A 14,151-nucleotide genomic window follows, 5' to 3' on the forward strand; every position below is an offset into this window, starting at 1 on the left:
AGCATCGTGAGCGTTAAACATCTGGTCCAGAAATTGGCACTTGTTAGACATATGGCGTCACCGTAACCCCACGGACAGAATCTATTCATATTACTCTGCCCCACATTCTTTACACGTGCGCCTAGACAGAATACTGTGCACACATAATTTATATACTGCAGTCCAGGACACCGACTACCTAGACCACACTCACTCAGACCACAACCCACAAATTGTACGGCTAGGATGGGATGCCTCTCTCCCAGCGATTCCCACCTGGAAGCTCAGGCCCGAGCTTCTGGAAGATGCAGTGTTTAAAGCATCACTAGATGATCCAATCCCTGAATACTTTGAAATCAACAGAGGCACGGCATCCTCTGGCTTGGTGGAGTGAGATGCTTTTAAGGTCTTCATTAGAGGCCACTGTATGGAAACTCAGTGGAGCCTGCGACGCTCAGTGGAAAACAAACTCACTCGGGTAGAGCGGACCCTACTGCGTCCTGAACGAGAGGCTGCCCGGGGACTCAGGGAGATGGCACTCCTGTTGGCGGCGAGGACTGAACATCTCTCTCTGCTGGACCGGCTGTGCTGCTTAAACTATGCTGCCACTCGCGCGCACCCATGCCTCTGCCGATAAATCAGGCAGACTTCTGGTGTGGCTGACCGGGACGAGCGGGAGTGTGGCCCTATTGTAGAGATACGCTCAATGTCTGGTGCAGTGTTTCATACACCCCCAGAGATACATGCAGAGTTCACGCACCACTATAGAACCCTCTATCGCTCTGTCACGCCACCGAGCCGACAGGCCTGTGCAGAATTCCTCTCGGCAATCACACTACACCACCTGACAGCGGCACAACGTGCCGCACTAGAGGAGCCCCTTGAGCTCTCTGAAATTCAGGCCAGCATACATGATCTCTCTGCGGGCAGAACTCCTGGCCCAGGCAGACTTCCGGCCGACTTTTATAAGACCTTTTCCACTGTCTTTGCACCCCATCTTCTCCGCGTGAACGAAGAGTCAATGCAGGAAGGTTCATTGTCGATATCGCAGAATGAGGCATTGATGGTGTCGCTCCCCAAGCCAGGGAAGGACCCCCTGGAGCTTGGCTCCTATCATCCATTGGCAATGCTTGACACAGACTATAAAATACTAGCCAAGACGCTAGCAGCGCGCCTAGCGCCAATGGTGCCGGACCTCGTGCACGCGGACCAGAACGGCTTTGTGCCTGCACGAGATACATCACATAATATCAGGCAGCTGTTTCGAGTTATGCATTACTCAACACTGGAATGGCCGCTGGCGGGCTGTCTGGTGCTCGACCTGGAGAAGGCCTTTGTTTAGTTGGAATGGCCATATCTCTTTGGAGTTCTGCGGCAACTTGGCCTTGGACCTCTTTTCCCCTGTATGATCAAACTGCTGTACACGAGCCCCCGGGTCCGGGTCAAGACGAGCGGAGGTATCTCGGAGCTGGTTGAGGTTCATAGGGGTACCAGGCAGGGCTGCCCTCTCTCTCCGCTGCTGATCTCTCTTGCCATTGAGCCACTGACTGATATGCTGCGCAGTCTGGGCCCCCACTGGAGCATTCCGCTAGGAGACGGTCTACATACCGTGTCAGTATACGCTGATGACCTCTTACTATACTTTAGGGATGTCACGCAGATCCCTCCGGAAGTTGGGACAATTTTGCAACACTTTGCCGCCCTTTCCGGGCTACGGGCTAATTGGGCAAAATCCTGTCTTTTTCCCTTTGATCCTAAACTCCCAGACCCACGGCTACACCTTTGCGGAGTTGTAGTTCCCTGGCAGCCGCCCACGTTTAGGTATTTAGGCATCCAAATCTATCACCGAAAAGATGACCTGTTTGATGGAAACCTTAGAAGGGCGGTGTCATCCATCAGATCCCAGATGGTCTTCTGGCAAACGCTGCTACTATCGGTAGCAGGCAGAATTGCCCTTTTGAAAATGATTGTGCTGCCACGTCTATTATATTACTTCTCCAATCTTCCACACTATATACCGGTCAGTTTCTTTAGGGAACTGGAACCTAAATTAAGAGAATTTATTTGGAACAAAGGGCGCTAATGAGTTGCACTTAAGAAACTTTATCTGCCACTAGCCCAGGGCGGGCTTTCGGCTCCTAAGCTGGAACATTATTACCTAGCATCCCAGCTCCAGTGGGTGTCCGGATGGCTAGCGTGGCTCCATCTCTCTGATCCAGCGACTACCGCGGGACCCTCGTCTCTACTAAGAGTGACTAATTTGTTCCACCGATCACGCGCTCGGCGCCGCCGGAGGAGGTTCTCCTTAAAGTGGCCCATAGCTGCTATCGCAGGTCCCTGCAACTCACGAGAGAGATCGTCCCATTTGCCCTGGCCTTGGCGCTCTTGGGCACGCCCCGTGCCTCTGGAGTAGTGACTGGGGCGGAGCTAAGGGCTTGGCACAATGCGGACCTGCACACATTGGGCGACCTGTACAGTGAGGGCAAACTGATTCCATTCACTACTCTGACCGCTGACACGGGCCTCCCCGTTGGACAGTTTCTACTATATAACACACTTCTACGCTCCTTATCGAGGGAGTGGGGAGATTTAACGACTGCCCCCAACTCACCTACTCATACAATACATACAGGTAATGGGACAGAGCAGACATCTGATCAAATGGTTCACGGAAGCTCTCAGAACTCACTCGGTGCGCCAGAGTGATGCGCTGCGCACGGCTTGGGAGTGTGACTTAGCCACACCCTTCACGGACAAGCAATGGGCGTCTGTCATCGCTAGCCACACTAATATACCCCGCAACTCTAGATTTAGAGTTATACAATTTTATATAATACATAGGGCATATCTCACGCCAGCTCGTATTAATAAATATTTCCTTCGCTCTGACGCAGCCTGCCCACGATGCAAACATGTAAATGCAGATCTCTTGCACATGCTGTAGCACTGCCCCTCCCTGCATAGTTACTGGGTAGCCGTGGTCAATTGTTTAACAGCATGCACAGAGCGCGACATACCGTCTACATGGGAGATCTGTGTGTTAGGTTTGTTTCCTAGGGGTCCTCGTCACAGAGCCACCGCAAGATTCCTAGATTTGAGATTTATAACAGCAAAACGACTGATAACACGCAGCTGGAAGTCGGTGGAGGCTCCAAATGCGTTGGCCTGGATATGATCATTTGCAACCTGGGCGGGCGCTGAGGGGGTGGCGTTGAGGAGAGAGGATGCCCTTGGCCTGCGTAAATATCCACTATCAGATAGCTGGGATGCCATGCTGACACACTTACAAACTCCAGAAGCAGACTCCACCACAGCGGAGCTAGACTAGCATCTAAGGTCAGCCCAACGTTCATCAAGCACTGGGAGTTATATGGGAAGTTCACCGAAATGCTCACCAAACATTCCACCCTTACCCTAAACAGCTAAATTGAGGCAAGGAATTCACTACACAATAGTGACCCAAACGTGGCTCAACGCTATACCAGCACATGCATGTAATATTGAGAAAATTCCACACACAATAAGGCACAACACTACCACTATCAAAAATCCGTAGATAATGTACTCCACTGTTTATGAAGGGTATTGTTCCTATTCGTTATTAATCCAGGATCTTCATTTATAAATAACTGTGCTCCCGAATGTACGTTTAATGGGGAAAAAGCAACAGCAACGATGTCTGACTAGTACTCTGTGCTTAAACCCAGAGACCTGATTTCCGCATCACACGGAATGTTTATACCAGAACCCGGGCTAAACTTGCTACCTGTACAACGACACACACCAACTCAGATAATTCATTCACTTACCGAACTATTGCCACGGTAAATGCACCTGCTGATGCAAGCATTGCTTGCGTACCTATGTAATGCGTAATTATTGCAATTGTTTACTGTGTGGCTACAATCATAATGTCTAACTGTTACAAAATAACTGTTATAACATTTGAAATACCAATAAAAAGATTCCTGGAAAAAAAGAAATAAATGTTTAAATCTTTCGGACAAAATTGGTTGATTTTGATTTTTAGTAACCTTCTTTATTGTACAGGTACTTTTGGTTCAAGGATATCTAGCAAAATCTGGCTGGGGGTTCCCTAAAGGAAAAGTGAACAAAGAGGAAGCTCCAAACGATTGTGCTGCACGGGAAGTAAGGCAAACCACTTTTTTCCTATTATTTGTAAAGAAAATAACACATGCAATTATTGGCAGTGATTAGACATATTTGGCATGTGCTGAGGTACAGAGTAGCACACTTATCTATGAAGTTGTGCGTTGCCTGTTTTTCATTATTATTCAAGAAACAAGCATAAATCAAGTAGGACTCGAGCAATGAAAACATCCATGATGGAGGCAGGAGTTCATTCATGCTATAAACTGCTTCTTGTTCCAAAATGTGGATCTTCACTTCTCTCACATGCCCCCACAGTAAAGTAAAGGGTCAGCTTAGGAGGCACTACACTGAACAGGTTTTGCTCTAGATGATGTGGCATATTTTATGAATGGAGAGCATATTCTTTTGTGCGGTATGATTTTTTACTTTTTTTTTTTTCCACTCACAATCTTACTCCTTTCAAAAACAATAAGAGGCAACCCCTACCGTGCTTAGCTTATCTCTCTGTACCCTCCCTCGGGGGTCGTCCTATGGTGTTAAAAGGACTCTCACCCACTGAGATTAAAAGTGGCATGCTTCATAATAGCATCCTCATCCAGATACCTAGTGTAACTGAATGCGCTCAACCTTGGTCAGCAAGGAAGCTCTTTGGTTATTGGATGGGATCCTAGATTTGAATCAGTCTAGGGCAGTGGTTCCCTACCTTTTGGTCCAGGGACCCCTGGGGGTCCGCGAAGCCTCCTCAGGGGATCCGCAACTGCTTAGAAAATTAAATAATAATAAGAGATTAGGTCCCCAGCTTTCAATAATGATTCAGTAGGGGGTCCCTGGATTCCATTGATTCAGTGGGGGGGGGGGGGGTCCCTGGGTTCCAGTGTTCCAGTAATGATAAAGTGGGGGTCCACAGAAGTCAAAAGGTTGGGAGCCACTGGTCTAGGGTGTTCTGAGGGATAAGTTTATTTTCAAAAGGCAGGTGGGCTGCACTAAGGAAGTTAGTGTCCTCTGTATCCCTGGGTCAGCATGTGTCAGTCATTGCACCAATGCCTCACTGGGCTATTTTGGTTTCTACAGGACCTCATAAGGATCCCGTTAGTATTCTATTTGTGTGCATTAAATTGTGAAACTTCCATTCACCTTACTCATACATGCCATACATACCAACCACTTCAAGATGCAGGGTAAGGAGGAAACTAATACAGGTTTTTAGGGGACATCCTTAACACACTTGGATTGTAGCTCAAAAAGAATCTCAACAAAAAGTTGAAAAAGGTAGTTCAAAAAAGCACTGAGGTAGCTCTCTTCAGATCTGTGCTTGTGGCGTGGAAAGCAAAAAACTGATAGCGCGCTGGGATGTTGCCTATATAGGCACTGCGCACGTCACTTCTGGCGTCATCAATTCCCTATCACACCACCAGATAAGCCAAATGCAGGAGGCTGGACACCTTCGGCAAGAGGATTTTCTCAACCACAGGCTTACACTGCAGTCAGTAACACTGCATTCCTCTTAAGCCGTTATTCCCACAGTGTTTGGGACTTAGTTGTGCATGTGCTGCCCATGGTTTCGGAGAAGGCCCACGTCATCCTGTCCCAGGCCATTGCCAGGCATAGCAGGAACGCTGCAAAGTTCACCGTACGCTGTGGGCTGGACACCACAGACTTGATAGGTAAAGCAATTCCTTTGTTGGTGGCACGTCATCACTATGCGTGGCTTAGATCAACTGGCTTTTCGGAGTATGTCCAGGCATCCCTTATGGACATGCCCTTCTGTAGCACTCATCAATTTGGGTAAGGCAGGCTCAGCGCTCAAGCACTTTAAAGTTAGCAGGGTCAGTATCTGGTCGTTGGGGCTCTCCACGGACCCACACTCTGCCTTTCACCCTTCCGTGGCAACAGTAGGGTTGAACAGCTATGTGATTGTTTGCCCAGACACCACAGCCAGTAGACTCCCTAGTCCTTTCATGGCCATGGATGTGGTTCCCACAAGCCTCGCAGGACCCAAGGCCAGAGATCTTCCCAGCCTGCCACCCCCTTTGACAGCTGTAGCCTCCAAACCCCTTTTATATGTTTTCTTGCCACCACTGGCAACCGGTCGGTGGCATTATCCAGCACCATCTACCCTGACGGTGATCTTTAACCTTAAACAGATGGGTGCTCCAGATTGTTCAGAGTTGTTATGCCCTTCCACTCACTGCCACCCTGCCGCCCATGCCACCCTCTTTTGATCAGCTGATGGCAGACCACCTCTCCCTGTTACGTCAGGAAGCACAGACTCTTCTGGCCAAAGGACCTATTGAGAGGTTCCCAGCATCAGAAGTAGGTTGTTGTTGCTATTCTCACCACTTTCCGGTGCCAAAGAACGACTGAGGCCTCTAGCCTATTCTGGACCTACATCCTCTAAACTGCTTGCTGAAAAAGGCGACATTCAAAATGCATGCTTACGTTAGCCCAGGTCCTGTCTCCCCGGGACCCTGGATTGTAGCACTGATCTACAAGATGCATATTTTCATGTTCCCATCCTTCTCGCCCACAGGCATGACCTGCATTTCACAGTGGGCCAAGAGCACTTTTAGTGTACTGTGTACCCCTTTTTGCCTTACCAGAGCCCGTCTGTTGTTCACCAAGGTGATGGCAGTGGAGGCAGCTCATGTGTGCAGGTTGGGGGTTCCAGCCTTCCCCTGCCTTGAATACTGGCTGTTGAAAGCGGAATTGCCTCAGGAAGTCGTCGCCCACCTCCAGGTGATGGCAGACACCCTGCGTTTGTTGGGGTTCACTATAAATGTGCCCATTTCACACCTGATGCCCTCTCAAATGCTCTCTTTCATCAGAGGCATTCTGGACATAGTGCAGTCCCCCACCTACTCTGCAGAGCTGCAAGTCGGTGATATTCAGGCCATGATTCCGATGTTTCAGTCGCTATCCTGGATTTCATTGAGACTGTCTCCAAAGCTGCAGGGTCTCAAGGCCTCCTGCGTCTTGCTTTTAAGACATGCCTGCTGGCATATGCGGGTTGTGCAGTGGGACCTGACATCCCTGTGGGTGCATCTTCAGGGTAATCTCACTGACCTAGTCCAGATATCAGAGGGAACTGTGAAAGACCTGCAGTGGTGGCTGGCGAACCAGTGTTGGGTCAGAGGCAAACCTCTGTCCCTTTCCCACCCAGACCTCACAGTGATGACAGATGCGTTCCTGCTGCGTTGGGGCGGCTATATGGGAGAGGTGGAGATCAGAGGACTCTTGTCTCAGGTGGAGTCTCAACTCCACATGGACCTTTTGGAGTTGATACTGATTCACTTGGCATTGAAAGCTTTCCTCCCTTCCATGAAGGGTGGCTAGTTCAGGTGCTCCTAGACAACACCACCGCCATGTGGTACTACTACAGGCAGGGCGGGGTGAGGTAATTTGTCAAGAAGCCTTGCATCTCTGGACATTGCTGAAATGTGAGGATGTTTTCTTGGTTGTGCAACACCTGGTAGGCTCCCTGAACGCTAGAGCAGACAACCTCAGCCATTGATGCCTGGCGGATCACGAATAGCATCTCCATCCTGAGGTGGTGTAAGATCCTGAGGTGGTGCAAGGTCTCTACCACGATTGGGAAGAACCTTGGTTAGATCTATTTGCACTGCAGAGAATGCGCAATGCCAGCACTTCTGCGAGTTGAAGTTTCTAAGGCGGCTCTTGCTCAGGCACACGTTTGCCTCAAGTGGAGCACAGGAGTCCTATACTCCTTTCCCCTGACACTATTCCTGCCTAGAGTTCTCATGAAGATCAGGAACAACTGGGCACAACTTACTCTTATGACCTTGCATTGGGTACAGAAAGTATGGCATACCGAACTCTTGAGCATGCGCATCGGTTCTCTGATAAGTTTTCCCACTTTGTGAGGACCTCCATTTGCAGCAACAGTTCAGGGTTCTCCACCCAAACCTGTGTCTCCTGATGAGCAAACAGTCTTCTTGGTGGACATTACATCTGCCAGGAGAGTTAGCGAACAAAAGACACTGTCTGTGCATCCTCCATGCACCAGCTTCTTCTGGACAAACTAGTTCTCTGCACCTGTTCCTCTTTTCTCTAAAAAGTGGTGACACTTTTCCATGTCAGCCAAACCTTCTTCGCTCCGCCTCTCCCTTGTAAAGAAGAAGAGTGGTTCCATCGTCTGGACCCAAAAAGAGTGGTGTTATTCTACATCGAAAGCAGCAGAGAATACTGGGTAGATAACGAACTGTTCTTTGGGTTTGTCGGGGCACAGAAAGGGAAAGCAGTGCAGAAACTGACCACCTCCATATTGATTGTGTTCTGGCCAAGAAGCAGCCCTCTGAGTGCTTGCAAGCTCACTTCTTCAGAACCAAGGCTGCGACCACTGCTAAGCTTGCGGAATCCCTGTCTTGGATATCTGCCAGGCTGCACACGTTTATCAAACACTACTGCCTTGACAGTCAGGTCCGTTGTGATGGGCACTTTGCCCGTTTGGTCCTCATTAACTTTTTGGTTTAAGCCAGTGTGCACATATTTCTCTGGGAAGTTATTGCTTAGGTTATCTATTCTAAAGTAAGGAATCTGCAGCTAGAAGTCTCACCAGAAGTGTTTGAAAAATACTAACCCTGACTAAGAGAATATGTGCTAATTATCGCACCTGATAAATAACTATGCCACCGGCTTTGTTATTTATTAGTTGCAGTAAATAACACCTATTATGAGTTTCTGGGGAAGAACTAGCAGATTTTAGTGCTTAACGCACCAATATCCCCATGGTACAGTAAATACCATACACATTTGACCTGCTAAATATTCTGCAGGTTTGACCTGCTGAAATTTAATGAAGTTTAAGGTATTTATCCGATCATTATCAGGTATGGTAAATACCTTCCAACTAGTAATTACAACCGGTGCGTAAACTCAACCAATGCACTTGTAATCGTGCCCTTAATGACATAGTTTGTTTTAGATGGAGAAATGTTGATTAAAATCACTTAGAAGATAAAGTACACCTTCCAACAGCATGCCATGATCAATTACAAGGTGTCATTTTCCAGTCACTTGAACAGGACGGATATATATAAAAATAGTTTATACAATTATAAAGTGGTTAATGTGACATTAGAAAAACGAATCATAATTCGATAAAAACTGTGGACAAATCAAATGGAAAATTGTGTCTAACACATAATTATAGCAAGTCGTGTACAACTGCATGTGAAGGAAAATAGATTAGCATAAGGTGGTTGCTAGTGCCTCCTTCTGCTTCATTAATGACGTGACACCATTATGCCAAGTGCAACACATTCAGTTCACAATTGGAATCATTAACATTATTTTAAGTTTTGCACAATATACGAAGGGCTGTGAAGCAAAACCTTCAATCAACGATTCGTCGATAATGCAAGTCTATGCAGATACAACAGAAATAGCAAGTAACAATGCAACAACAACAAAAAAATGAATGTAACCTTGTGTACTGTGCTCCAATGCCCATGGCCCGATTTTGAGCTGTATTTAAAAAAAAAAATGCGGACCGGGGTGACGGAGGGCAGAGGAGTAGGGCAGGAGGAGATGGCCTGCAAACACATGCACTGTTATGTAGTGCTTGCTCAAAGAGGAAGAAACGTATCCCCGCCCCAAAAGTGCAAGCACCGAAAGGACCCTCACTTGGAAAGGAAGCAATACCTCGGCAATGCTCCACAAGCAGGATAAAGGGAAAGTGAAGCCGGCATACCCTGACTAAAGAAAAGCAATGAACTGAGTGACGATGAAGCTAAGCAGCAGGTGAGCTCTAAGCCCCCATAAGCAAACAAAATGTCGCACAAATGACAGTCGATGCGCTCACTCATGCAAGACCTAAAAATGCAATGCATCCTTTCCATTTCCTTGTCATATAGCTGACCCTTTGGTTGATGGATCTTCCTGAGAGCTTGTAAACAGCCTTTATGTGTGTTTCAGTTCGAGTGGATGCAGTTGTTACTCTATCCCTAGACTGCTAGTTAGGGACGGTTTCTTCATTGCAGATGAAACTGAAATGTATTATCCCCAAATGATCAGCTTTGCGAACCGCCCTACATATAAGCCTAGGCACATCAATTGTGTTAATTTGAAATAGTCACTGATAGTCTTGACTGTGTTTTGTTTGAGAAGAGAGGCTTTCAGTATTGTATCATTAATTTGCCAGTATTGATTTATTGGGGAACGTAGAGGGTCCCTTAGAAAAGACATGACAGCTGTGTCATTATCTGAAGGAATCTTGCATTTCATGTGTATCTGAGTCATAACTCACTAAGTAGAAATCGAGTCTGGAGTAACTGATAACGTGAAGGTAGTAGTGTGTGTGTGTAATCTTTCATTTCTGTTCAGCCGTCTGCATAAGTTGGTCAGAGCTAAATACCATTTACCCTCCAGAAGTACCCATGCTCATCCGAAGGATGTTAATTATGGTGCATTTGTATGGGCCTAATACTACATTAAAGGCCCCAACCACCACCAGTTTGCTCACTGCAGGTTTATTCTTCTTGAAACGTTGAAGCAAGGTAACACTGTTATCTTAAGAGGTAAAAGTTGACTAAACTTCCACATATCTGCCATCCAGGTTACTCTTTAACTGCGAATGAACCGACTAGTCTATATACCTATATTGTTACCCTTTTCTTTGTTGTAAAGCTTCCCTAGAATTGTTCAGGAAAGGCCCCTGGTGTCCCACACTTGCACGACCACATCTCATAACTTTGTGGAATTATTTTCCCCTTTCCCTGCAAGAACGTCATTTTTGGGAGTCAAGGCTATCCACTTTCGGCTTGTCGTTCTATCCTGCAAAGGTGCAGTGGGTCCATAAGGAAAGTTCATGGAACTTCTACAAATATGTTACTGGCTGGTTCGAGTGGTCATATATCTGCCACCTCTGTTACCCTTTCTTGGTCTTTGTTTCTGCTCCTGCTTTAGTGTGTTGTGCAGCTCCTTGCCTCCAGCGATCCTTGTTTTTTTCCAGTGCCATGGCTTTGGATCTCATGTCTTGCAAGTTTGCTGACAATTTGTCTGAATCAATGCCAAGACTAAGAAACCGAGGTGCTGCTTCTTTCGTGGAGGGCATGAAATATAGATTGTTCTGTTTAGAGTTGATGAAAAATTAAAAACCTGATTTTTATGGAATCGTTCCGTTCTTGAGATATGATGTTATTTTTCTCATATTGTAATGTTTAGCAAAGTTACTGGGTGACATTTTGAAAGAATTATAGTGCCTGCAAATTGAATTTCCTTAATCAGTTCAATATTTTATATTTTAATGTGATAACAATTATTACCTCTGTCACGATGTCTAGAGTAAAACATTTCTTCATTAGATAAGACAAGAACACCCTGTGGGTTATGTCAACCTCTGCACACAATATAGCGGTTGAAGTTTGTCAAACAGAAAATTAAACCGTCAATTTGAGGTGCTTTGAACTATTAGACGGTAATATTTCTCTAAGGGAAAAAGTGTACCGTTTCTCTTTTCTACAGATCAATTTTCCTCCCCTTTAAGGGTTTTGACTGTTTGAATGAGGGATAACAGGCAACTTAAGTTTTTATACATGATAAAACCCACATTTTTCCCTTGTCTTAAGACGCAAAACTTACAATTCTTACCTTTTTTCCTGCACAACGTTCTCCACGTATTACTTGATGAATTTTACACTGGGAAATATTGCAGGTCCCACCCACTCCCACTGTCACATTGGGTGCATACCTTATACATAGTTTGTTCCTGGTGGAATATTTGGAGAGTCTGTTGCATTCTCAGTTTCATGGATGTTTGTGCAAATCTTGTCTTGCTTGTGAGCCTGTTGAATTGATACAAAGGTAAGATGTGCTACTCTTTTCTTGACAGACACAACATTTGTGCTTTTATTAGAAATGGACAAATCAGTTTTTAGGGGCGACCTTTCACTGTTTCTCCCATAGAATTTAAGAGAGTGCCTTCATGATCACACCTTGATAACCGATTGCCCTCTGATGAATGCCATCTTGGATTATATATTTCTCTGAGTGGCAGTTGAGTACCTAGGTTGTAATACAGCTGCAGTGCTTGAGATGCACTGTTCTTTGCTCTTGAACGGTTTTGTGCTTATTGAGGTTTTTTGTGTCTTGACATTTTACTTTGCACACTCAGTTTGGGAATGGGGAAAGGATTAGTTCCAAACACCCCGTGACAGTTTGGTGAGCAGAGACCCAAGAATCAGGAGCCATATTTTTCTATTTCTCAGTTCTACCTAGGCAGTCTTTACAGGGGTCTGATGCTTCTTTAGAACTCATTTCTATTAAGTCAGTCAGGTGAGATGTCCATCACCACAGAGGGTTTGTAGGCTTCTATTATGGAAATGATGATGTATGTGACAATTTCTCAGAACTAGAGATCTATGTACTTCTGTTGATTAAGGCCCACACCATTGGCCTCCTACGAAAAGGCATTTTACTTATTCTTACTTGAGCTGTGGTTAACATAGGGCACCTTCTTCGCAGCTCCCAACTACTGCCTGCCCTCTTCAGACACTCAAGGTCCAGGCAATCTTGCTTTCAGTGATCCAAAGCGATCTTGTGTACAGAATCCTTTGTACATTCTCCAAGCTTTAGAAGGTAGGGATACACTTCCACTCCTACTGGGCAAAGGCACTTTGTGAATTTGGACTCTGAGGTATTGGAGTAGACTCAGTGTATTGCCTCATTGTCTCTGAGTTCCTCTTATCTAAGCGCCAAATTCCACTCATCCAGGCACCGAGTGAGCGGTGCTTGTTCTCAACACTAAGCTGATACTGATGTTTTTACCACTTAACCACTCAAGCCCTCCTCTTACTACTTTGCCTTATAGTCTCCGGTTGCACACAAGTAGCACACTCTGTTATAGCACAGCATTGGGAAGTCTTTCCCTGCACTCTAACCGTCCTCCTATCACAAACCTATTTAAGTGGTAGAGGGGAAACATTCAATTTAAGCAGGAATGCCAGAGTATTGGGCAAAGACCAACAGAGACTCTTTTGATTGGAAGGGCAATTAAGTTTTGGGAATTTTAAAAATAAAAATGGAGTAACTATTGGAGACCTAAACCACAGCTTCACAGTTTGGGGTGGATCTATCCAATAAAGGTGGTTTTGTCCTGCTGAGGTTTATTTATTACCAAAAGACCACTTTGGCTATTTCATCTGTCCTAATAACCACTCTGCCATTACAATGACTGCTGTCCTACTGAGGAGAACCAGTACTTTAGCTTTAAAGAGAAAGGGAAGTATGCAAATAAAAAGGTATCATCTGTCCACAGAGGAGCAGAAAATAAGTCTTCCTACCCTTGCTCAGCTTGATCACTTGTGTTTTTGAGGTATTGAATTTCCTCTGTGATAATCTAACTGTCCAAGTGGCTGCTAGGAAGTTATCCTTTTGAAGCCACAATAAGCAAATGGTGGATATTCTGCCTCAAGACATGGGCTAAAGATATCCATATGAGTACATGTTCAGGGGGAGATGTAATGTCCTTTGCTTGTCATTTTCTCCATGGGCAAAGCAGACATCAAGAGAGATGCTGGGGGCATCTACTTTTTCCAGGTAAGGCATAGAACTGTGTCCTAAGACTTAAATCTGGTACTCATGAAGCTGATGGACTATGCTTCTAAGCTGATGCCATAATGCAGACTGACACTACTCTAATAAATGACCACCTTCTTTACGGGTATGACCTCAGCTAGGTGCATAAAGTGAACTTTAAGCCTATAATGCCTCATGCCATTTCCAATATTTCACAGGAACAGGGTGATATTTCTACTCAGCGCTTCTTCATTGTATGAATACTGTAGGTGTCCCCACTGAAAGAAGGTATGGTTCTGATGGCCTTTTTCTGTATCCCCCATACCAGGAAGACCCTCCATACTGTGGATATGAAGCCCCAATTGCACCTTTATCTGGATTGGGTTAAGGATATCCACCATTCAGACTAACTTTTAATGATCTTTGTGGTCAGTAATGTCTGCCCAGCCCTTGCCACACATTGATTTGCTCTGTATTGAGCCCAGACTCCACGATAAGGTGGCATTGCCTGTTAGAGACATGTAT

The 14,151-nt window shown here is 45.8% G+C and overlaps 1 protein-coding gene across 2 annotated transcripts in view; it reads left to right on the top strand.

The window, feature by feature from the left end:
- Window positions 1–14,151, top strand: part of DCP2 (decapping mRNA 2) — a 275,045-nt gene that overhangs the window by 101,050 nt on the left and 159,844 nt on the right. For both annotated transcript variants that reach the window (XM_069226492.1, XM_069226493.1), the window contains exon 4: window positions 4,030–4,128. In XM_069226492.1, coding sequence (XP_069082593.1) covers window positions 4,030–4,128 — 99 coding nt within the window. The remainder of the gene's footprint in view (window positions 1–4,029; window positions 4,129–14,151) is intronic.

The sequence above is a fragment of the Pleurodeles waltl genome, chromosome 1_1 (genome assembly GCF_031143425.1).
Source record: "Pleurodeles waltl isolate 20211129_DDA chromosome 1_1, aPleWal1.hap1.20221129, whole genome shotgun sequence".
In the NCBI taxonomy this organism is placed as follows: domain Eukaryota; kingdom Metazoa; phylum Chordata; class Amphibia; order Caudata; family Salamandridae; genus Pleurodeles; species Pleurodeles waltl.